At 39.8% G+C, this 9,349-nt stretch overlaps 1 protein-coding gene across 1 annotated transcript; it reads left to right on the top strand.

The window, feature by feature from the left end:
- The first annotated feature begins 1,347 nt into the window (after nucleotides 1-1,347).
- Nucleotides 1,348-7,892, top strand: SEC61G (SEC61 translocon subunit gamma). The gene is made up of 4 exons (XM_068550232.1): nucleotides 1,348-1,445; nucleotides 2,992-3,090; nucleotides 4,378-4,480; nucleotides 7,713-7,892. The coding sequence occupies exons 2-4, from the start codon at nucleotides 2,997-2,999 to the stop codon at nucleotides 7,720-7,722; spliced, it is 207 nt and encodes a 68-aa protein (XP_068406333.1). The 5' UTR covers nucleotides 1,348-1,445; nucleotides 2,992-2,996; the 3' UTR covers nucleotides 7,723-7,892.
- Nucleotides 7,893-9,349: the final 1,457 nt, after the last annotated feature.

The following is a 9,349-nucleotide window of genomic DNA, read 5'->3' as shown; positions in this document are numbered from 1 at the left end:
ATACTGGAGCCTGTTAATAGTAATTGCACAGAATATTTGACTACAGGATGTGTTGGGAATGAAGCAGAGTAAAAACTTTTCCAAAGCCCAGAGGTCTGTAAAACATACTTCTTCTCTCTGCCTAACAATGGAGCATGACAAAGGTACCAGAGGAATAAATGTAACTCAGGAGCAGCTGATAGAGCAGAGTTCAGAGAGAGGTTAGAACCCTCAGGGCTGTGATCTTCAGTACCTAAAAGCTCCTGGTAAGTTTTTTAAAAATGTAGGTTTCTAATCCCTAAATGTCCAAATATTCTGATTCAGTGGGTTAGAGATCAGAAATTTATGTTTTTAACAGTTTTCATACATTGTACTGCAGGTGGTCCGTACATACTGTAAAGTTCACATGGGTACCTGGCCTTAGTTTTAAGAATTTTAAAATTCTGGACAGATTGGCGTGTTTAAATAACTCTTCACCCCTAGGCCTTTAGCTCAGGTGACATGGCCTTAGAGTCCTACAGTAATCATCCAAAGGAATGCTGTCTTTATCCCACCGTCCTTTATTTTTTTCTCTCTTCACAACACGCTTTTTATTTGCCGTATAGTATTTTTATTAACGTATAATTATTTTGTTTTCTTGTCTGTTCCCTTCCCTACCCTGTAAATTCCCTTACTAGACCGTAATAAGAGGGTATGACGTATCTAGCTCATTCATAGCACCTAGTAAAGCGTTATACACCGTAGGTGCTCGATAAATAATCGAGGACAGACTGATTCATTCCAAAAACATAACATCGCAGCTTGAGAAGCTCACCATTTAGCACCAAATGTCGGGGTTCATAATAGTCTCAGCAAAACCCATAGTCGGATAACGCGTATACACTGTACCATGTCCCCACGGCAAACCCAGATCATGGCCTCAATTCCTGGGGAATTCCAAAGATGGACACAGAGGAAGGCCAGGTTTTGCGGGTGGGAAACCGTTTCGAGGGAGGTCGGTCACAAAACACTATGTTGCTTATAAGGTTCATTGTTGACGACTACAATTAAATACGTACAAAGGGACGGGCAGTAAAGAGGTCACCGCCCAAGGCGAAGCCTATCAGAGCCTGTCTTCCGGACCCGTCCAGCAGAGTTCACCCAGCTAGGGAGCGCGGGTGAGGAGCGCGGCGGGGAGCACGCCCCACCCACGCCGCGGAAGGGCCAACGCCACACCCCACGCCTCGCGCTCTCCACGGAGCTGCCCAAGCCGCGGCCGGCGCCGTATACGCGCACTCCGCGAGCCCGTTCCGGAAGCGGGGCCGAGACGCACGACGGACTGCGCCTGCGCGCCGACGTCTTCCCGAAGGACCAATGAACGGAGGGGTGGGCGGGTAGTAGGCGGACTCGGTTTCCGGTTCCGGTCGGCGCTTGTACGTCGGCCGTTGTGCTACGTGTCTTGGCCTTCGCGAGGGGACGGTGGGAAGGTAAGGCGGCGTCAGGCGGGGGCTCCGGGCTACCGTTTGGTCACTCGCGGAGGCGGCGGACGTGGGCGAGCCCTCCGACCGTCCGCCGCCTGCCCGCACGGCGTCGGGGGAAGCGGACCCGGGGCCGCGGCCCGCGTGCCCGAGGGAGAAGGGCTTCCAGGGCCTCGGTCGTTCGGGGCCGGCTTTCTGGGAACGCTTCCCCAGTCTCGGTGCTGTGGTCACGGAGGGTCCCTTCGGGGTTGGCTGTGGGGCCGTGTGTGTGGAGCGTGTCTCGGAGAGCTCCTCTCTGTGCTGTGAGAGTGAAAAGGTTGGTCTGGAGTCTGGATCAGGAGGCCATAGTGGGTTATTGGATTCCCTCCCCTGACATTCAGTGCAGTGTTTTGGGTGTTGCGCGGGTGTTTTTGTGTTTGTTTGTTTGTTTTTTCTTGAAAGGACCCTTCGCATGTATCACGACATCTGTAAAGTTTAGGCTCAGTGGATTTGCAGAACAGAGTTAAGTGCAAGACTAAGGAAACAGGCGTTACTTCCTGTGTGTTGCAGGGGCCCAGCGCACCTGGCCCGGGATGTTTATAGAATTGCGGACGTCCTTTCAGTGTTCCTGGGCGAGAAACCCGGGGCTTAGAGAGGCTGCATTTCATAGAAAGGGATTTGAACCACCACCTCTTGCGGGTGGCATTAACTCAACAAAAGCTTACCGAGTATCTGGGTGCCTGGCCACGGTTGTAAGCACCTGAAATCCAGTAAAGTCCAAGCAGCGAATCGGCTTCATTGGCTGTTGTACCAGTGACTGTCAGAGCCAAGGTTGGATGACATTTCTACTGTGTGATGGGTTCCCCAAGAGAGCCCATCGGTAACATACATATAGCCCTTTTCCTTAAAAGGTGTGTCCAGACCTAAAGATTCAGACTTCAGCGGACAGCCTCGGAGAGTCTGGGTCTTGGTTTAGCCAGTTTTTGTGGTTTTGAAAATTGTACAGATGATCTGCCCCATGTAGAGAAACTCTTTTCTTAAAACGTTGTGGGGCCATGGTTTGGAACAGTCAGATGGGAGTCCACGTTTACCTCTACTCTAGGCCCTTGAAGCGTCACAGTTGGCATTCACTGCACGAGACGCTGGGGTCTGGAGAGTTTAAAATAAAATACAGCAAATATTTGTTGGGTCCCAACCCTGTTGATTCCCCAGCAGGAACAGCGGGAGGACTGCAGGGTGGTTGAGGGGCGGATCTGTTGTCAAGTGCTCATTAGCCTTTTTGCAGTGAGAGCCCTTTTACACTAAGAGCTTGCGTCCTTTGTCAGTGATGAGAACACGGGCAAAACCTGCCCTGTTCTTATTGCCTTTGTTTTGATGATTGGCTGGAGATTGCAAAAAATAATGTCAATTTACTCTTGGAGTCTGTGGTTGTTTTTTTTTTTTTTTTTGGTGAGATGATACTGACCCACCCATATCAGGCTGGTCTCATTTACACTTTGATGTAACTCAACAAGTCCTTGTTCTATAATAAATAACATCAGTGAGTATCTTTTTTCCCTTTTTGTTTTTCAAACAGGCATCATGGATCAGGTAATGCAGTTCGTTGAGCCAAGTCGGCAGTTTGTGAAGGACTCAATTCGGCTGGTTAAAAGATGCACCAAACCGGATCGAAAAGGTAATAAAATTAAATCTTTGCGTTCTCTAAGCCCTTTATTTGATTAATGTTTTCCTGTTTAATAATTGTTGCAATTCTTTCATCAACATTTTTATTGATTTATTTCGCTTAATTGCTTTTTAACATTGTCATTTTTTCCTAAACTCTGTATACTTTTTGCATACCTTATAAATTTTTCTCTTATATGTATTTTCAAATCGTATAAGGTTATTTGTTACAGCCTTATTTTCCATGTTGCTTTTGCCTTAGTCATATTTAATGACTTTAGAGTTTTTAGTATCTTTCACATTTCTACTCTGGAAAATCTTTTGGAGCTCTTCCTGCGGTGCCACTCCCTCCCCAAGCCTCTCCCAAGCAAAAAAAGCCTTAACGTGAAATCAACAGCATAGTTGGTGCCAACCTAGGAAGTTTAATTTCTTACTTATCACAATTCATGTGTTAAGAGGTGTACCACAGTTTGTCTGCTTCTATTCATTTATTGACTGCTGCCTGAGTTAGGAGCTGGGAATATAATAGAGACTATAATGTGATGTATTATATTACATATATAGCATAATATATAAAAATATACAATAAGGAGCAGTCCTTACTTTTATGGACCTTAGATTCTTTGAGGGAAGATAGTCATAAGCAAATAATGACAATTACAATTTTTAATTACTGCTATGGTAAGTATTACGGAAGGTAAATAGAGGAATGTTTGACAGCATGTAATAGGAGGACTAACCAGGTCAGGAGGTCAGGGAGAGCTTCCCTGAGGAGATACCCTTAAATGGAAATATCACCAGGGTCTGGAGCCTTTACGTAAAATTGTGCGCAACCCAGTTCGGTTTTTCAAGCCTTATTTTTGGCTTCATTATAATATCAAAGACAGTTGACCTATTATTTATAAAAAGTGATGTTCTGTGCTTTTATAATTAATACTTTTAGCAATGTTACAAAATTTTTAAGACAGATACTGTGTATTCTGTCCGTGTTTCATTTCTTTTTGGTATTCTGGTCATTTGCTAGGAAGATAAATATGTCACTGCTGGTTGATGGAATCACTAGCCTGAACATGCACTTTGTTTTTATATATCATTAAATATCAATAAAATATGAAAGTTAAAAGATCCGTCAAACACCTTATTTACTATTGATACTGTCGTGTTTTGTTTTATTTAAAATTATATACTTATTATCAGGAGAAATGTACACCAGTAAGTTTATGTCGGTGCTAATTTTTTTCCACCTATACTTGCAGTGACAATGCAAAAAATAATGTAAATTTTGTATTTTTAAATCCAGAATTCCAGAAGATTGCCATGGCAACTGCAATAGGATTTGCCATAATGGGATTCATTGGCTTTTTTGTGAAATTGATCCATATTCCTATTAATAACATCATTGTGTAAGTAAACTTTATGAAATAGACAATATCTAGGATAGAATGAAAATGCAAGCCATTTGAGTTAACAGCCTGCTATTTCCTTAACACGCATATGTTTCTTGACTTTTTAATGTTCGTACAGTCTACTGCTGTTTACTGAGTACCAGATAATTCAAAGTGACTTTAAATCTTATATAATTTTCATAGCTACTCTGTGAGATAGGCACTAATTTTTTAATAAGTTAAAATTTTAAAGGATCAAGGAAATGAGTTAAAGGCACTCAGTATGAGACAAAACAAGTATTCAGTGACAGGACCAGTATTCAAATCCAGGTCCTCTTTGTGCAATATATTAACTTGTCAACAAGATTTTTAAGGTGCAGAGTTAATGCTCCCCATCTGAAAATCACTATAGTGATAGAGTTCAAACTCTGGACCAGGTTGCTTAGGTTTAGATTCTCTTTCTTGTTACTTAATAGTTGTCATGACCTTGGACAACTTGCTTAGCTCCTCTGTGCCCAGTTTATTCAGTAAGGATAATAGTTCTTAACTAGGGCTATGGAAAGATTAATGACTTAGGTCATGTAAAACCCTAAAAAACAATTTGGGTAAGAACCTAAACTGAAGTTGTGGTTACTGTAATGAGCCATTGGTACTAATATACCTTTAGGTATATTAGAGAGGAGAAGAAAAGACAGAGGGACACTGGGATTATTTTATTCTATTCCAAATGCTTTTGCGTTTTAGATTCATTACAAGATTCATTACAAGTTGTTGGGAACACCTTACGGCAGTGTGCAATTAGAGCAGTCAGTTTTAGGCCATTTTGTTCGGTGTAAAGTGTTAGTGTGAGTTGCAGTACTTATTTGCTCTATGATTTTGTATTCGCTTAATCTCTGAGCCCTACCTGCCAGAGAAATAATCATGAGAGAAGCCTTTTAGGCTTATTTTATGGGGTGGGGATGGTTTGTAAACTATAAGTCTCTTTAAGTACTAGGTATTTTATTATGGATGACGGTGGAAGTTGTCTTTTAAACGACGAGACTGGGTGAGTATTGTCAGGTGGCTTTCTTAAGTAGGTTTTCATAGCTATTAGGCAGACATGCCACAAAGGGGTATTTTAGGATCACAGAAAGTTAGACCTGGAAAGGACCAAGTCTCTCAAACTTCCTCCATCAGTTCAGAAATCTCTATTATATTCCTAGTGAGGAATGCCGTTTCTGGAATAGTGGAATCACGGAGCGAACGAATCCTGAAGTAGAATTGGGAAACCTGAGCTCAGTGACTCTGGGCTACAGCCCCTACCTAATCAGTAAACAGAGGAGGGAGGGTGGAGCCTGTGACGTAAGCTCAGTGCTTCTGCTTCCTGCTCCCCGGTCCACTGTCAGGCAGGTGTAACTGACCGAGTTACTGCTTTAAATTGTTAGGAATGTCCGTTAATTGATAAGGTAATAGTAATACGTCACTGTATATATATATATATATAGTCTGTAGTTTGTGTATATACACTACAGAACCTAGTCCAGTGCATTCTTGTACACATTGAAAACACTTGAGTCAAGTGTTGAATTAAGTGAACAACGTCAGGTTCTTAACCTTTTTCTAAGGATCATGATGGTAATAAAAATTGCTAACATTTATTGAGCACTTGCTGCGTGCCGAGGCCACATAGCTTAATGTGAGCTTTCTCTTTTAACCCTCATGACAGTTGTGTGAGGTAGCAGTATTATTATTTCCATTTTATAGATGAAGAAACTGAGGCATGGAGAGTAAGTAAATATGTCGCATGCCTATAAGTGGTAAAGCAGCATGTGAAACCCAGGCTCGGGAGCCTGTGTGCTTAACCATTGTATAGGCCATCTCTCATTCCAGCTCAGTTTGAGACCACTACTCATCCTGAGTCAGGCGCCTCACTTCAGGCTCCAGTTTGCATTTCATTAAGCCCTCTTAAAATCCAGTGTTTAGAATCCACTGCCTACTGTGGATGTTTCCTTGCTAAAGGCTAAAATCTTCAGTTTCTCACAGATAACGGCTACAATAAATTTCCTTTATCCTGGGTTTACACAGTTGGTGTGGTTTGTTTTTAGCCTAAGAATGGAACATTACCCTTGTTAAATTCCTTTTTGCTAGATTCCCTTATGGAAGACTTTTGCATTTTTAATCTGTTCATCATTGTTATTTATCCTAGTTTTGTGTTCAAACATCTTTTGTTTCATTATCTGAGTTGTGGCCTAAAGTACCTTTTAGGACAGTGAACTCTTAGCGCACCCTTTTGGGATTGAGATTCATTAGTCCAGTTGTTCCCAACAGGTCTTTGAAACAAGTGTTAAAAATTTGCTTTCTCTTAATTCTCATTTCTGCAGCAGGCACAATATATCTTTTGCCAGCCTTGCTAGTCAGAGATTGTTGAACGATGACCTTTTGGAAGCTAGTTGCTTAGAGAACTTTTCTTCTAGTAACACAATTGTTTTCAGTGTTTAAAGAGTTAAAAAAATATATCTCTAGATAGTTTTTACATTAAAATGAAGGCTAAATAAAACATTTTGTGAGAAAAGCTATCAGAAAACTTAACTCTTTTCATGATATGTCGTGACAGCTGTAAAACTAAAAGAATGATATAAGCACTTAAACCACTTCACGTAAAAGTATAGATGCAGGAGTGTTCCTTTTAGGAGTATAACTTTCATCTAGTACTGGAATTACTTTCTTTAACATCACAGTTTTAAAATCTATATCTCAGTATACAATTTTAATGTTTATGCTTTTGAAACTTGGAAGGTCTTCTGTAGAGAAGGTGATTTTTATTTTCATTATTAATCCAGGTTTTTGAGTGATTATGGGAAGATACAGTGGTTGAGAACCAGCGCACTACTTTGCACTCTTGATTTTCAAATGGCTGATTGTACATCAAATTGAAAAAGTTCTCAACTAACCGCCCTGTTATGTAATTCATATTTTTCATCTTGTTGAGAAAGATGTTATGCTAGACTGTTAAGCATGTTTTCCAAATGAGGATTCTGAGGTTTAACAGATTAAGCCTGTTCCAGCAGCCATGTCCTCTGTAAGGACCTTTTCAGTTCCAAGATTTTAAAATTCAGTTTCTTCCCTTCGGTGCTGTTTTGGAGTAATGTAGGCGTGGTTCTCAAATAACTGGTTTTGGTTCCGTAAAATTACAGCATATAGCATTTCAAATTTTTGTTATTATTAAAATCTTATGTACACTCACAATTGACCATCTTTTTTTCTTTTACAGTGGTGGCTGAATACCTTCTTAGAAAAGTGTTTTTCATCTTGGGGCTTGGTGAACAAGTGAGGATTTGAGACGCTCATGGAGTAAAAAAAAATTTGCCTATATGTTTTGTGTTTTTCTTTCATTTTTTTTCTTCCAAGATGTTTTCTATTTGTAAATTAAAATAATTTCAAAATAGACAAATTTCTCTTTTTTCCATCAGAGATATTGGTCAGATTTTAGTGGAAGAAAGTAATGGGTTCTTTTCCCTTCTTCCCTTCTTTCCTTCCTTCAATCCTTTATATTTTGGTTTACAGGAGAAATTAAAGGGCACAGTGGAATATTGCACTTTCTGAGTACTCCTCTATCAGATCAGTGTTTTCCCATCATGGAGGAAGAAACAGCAAGTAAAGGATGGTAGAGATGGTGAGAGAGAGCTTGAAGGTGGGGTAGGAGTTTTGTCCCTAAGCACTGAAAGTGTAAGTAGGTAGTCAGAGCTCCTATATACAAGTTTATGTGCTACTTGAAATAGCTTCCTGAAAATCATGGTTAAAAACTTTAAAGTGAGAGCTCCTCTTCAGGTAAACTGTAATTAGTTACACTGTCATAAACATTGGAGTTCTAAATATTTTAAAGAATTTTTTTGATAATTAAATGTGAGATGAAAAGGGGCCTTCTTTCCCCTTTAAAAAAATTACTGGTATAAAATTGAGACAGTCTATTCTCAGTTTTACTTATAAAACTATTAATCTGTTCATTCATTGTTTAGTTATTGAACTTTATTTCTCAAGTTCTAATATTTAAAAAAAAAATTTGTTTAGCAGCACACATTTGGTAAGTGTCCTCTGATTCTTAGTGAATAAGGTAGACAGGTGTCTAACTGGTATTGGTGGGCAGTATTCCTCAGTTTTGGGATCCATGGTTCAGAGAGCAAAGTCTGTTTTCATAGTGATGGTAACAGATTTTCTGCCTATTTTTGAAATACTGATAACTTTTCAGTCTTGAATGAATTGTTGTCTTCAAGGAAATAAAGCCTTGGCCATCTCTGCTCTTAAGGAGACCATATAGCTACGTTTGATAGTTATGTAGCTACTTAAAGGCCAGAAGTGTGTGTGTTTATGTGCATGTGTGCATATGTATGTTTGTCTATATGTTTACACAAGCATGCATATATAGTGTACCTATACATGTATATACACGTTTACATATATACACATATGTATTGAGTACTTACGGTAGAAACCTAAAATGTAGACTTGCTAAAATGTCAGACTTGCTTCTGGCAAATGTGTGTATTTTCTTGTAGGATAAAATGATCTGAACATTAATATTGACTTGATGTAAGATAATTATGAATCTCTATCTATAGCCTACATTTGTGCAGCTCATTTTTTATTTTGTTGACTTACTGGTTCCTGACACATGGGTAGGTGAGGCATTACATAAATATTTTGTATTTATAAATGTGAAGTGAGGGCTGACCAAGGATTGTGGTGATAAAACAGAATAACCTTCACACTCAACAATTGAATTCTTAAATAGGAAAGAATGAATAAATAGATTTTTCTTACTAACCATACCCCTAGTATATCTAAGATATACTAGTGAGTTTGTTTTGTAAAACAGTACTTCTTAAACTTCAGCAAGTTTAAGAATCACCT

The sequence above is a fragment of the Eschrichtius robustus genome, chromosome 8 (genome assembly GCF_028021215.1).
Source record: "Eschrichtius robustus isolate mEscRob2 chromosome 8, mEscRob2.pri, whole genome shotgun sequence".
In the NCBI taxonomy this organism is placed as follows: Eukaryota; Metazoa; Chordata; class Mammalia; order Artiodactyla; family Eschrichtiidae; genus Eschrichtius; species Eschrichtius robustus.
This window is presented reverse-complemented; position numbering and strand designations above follow the sequence as displayed.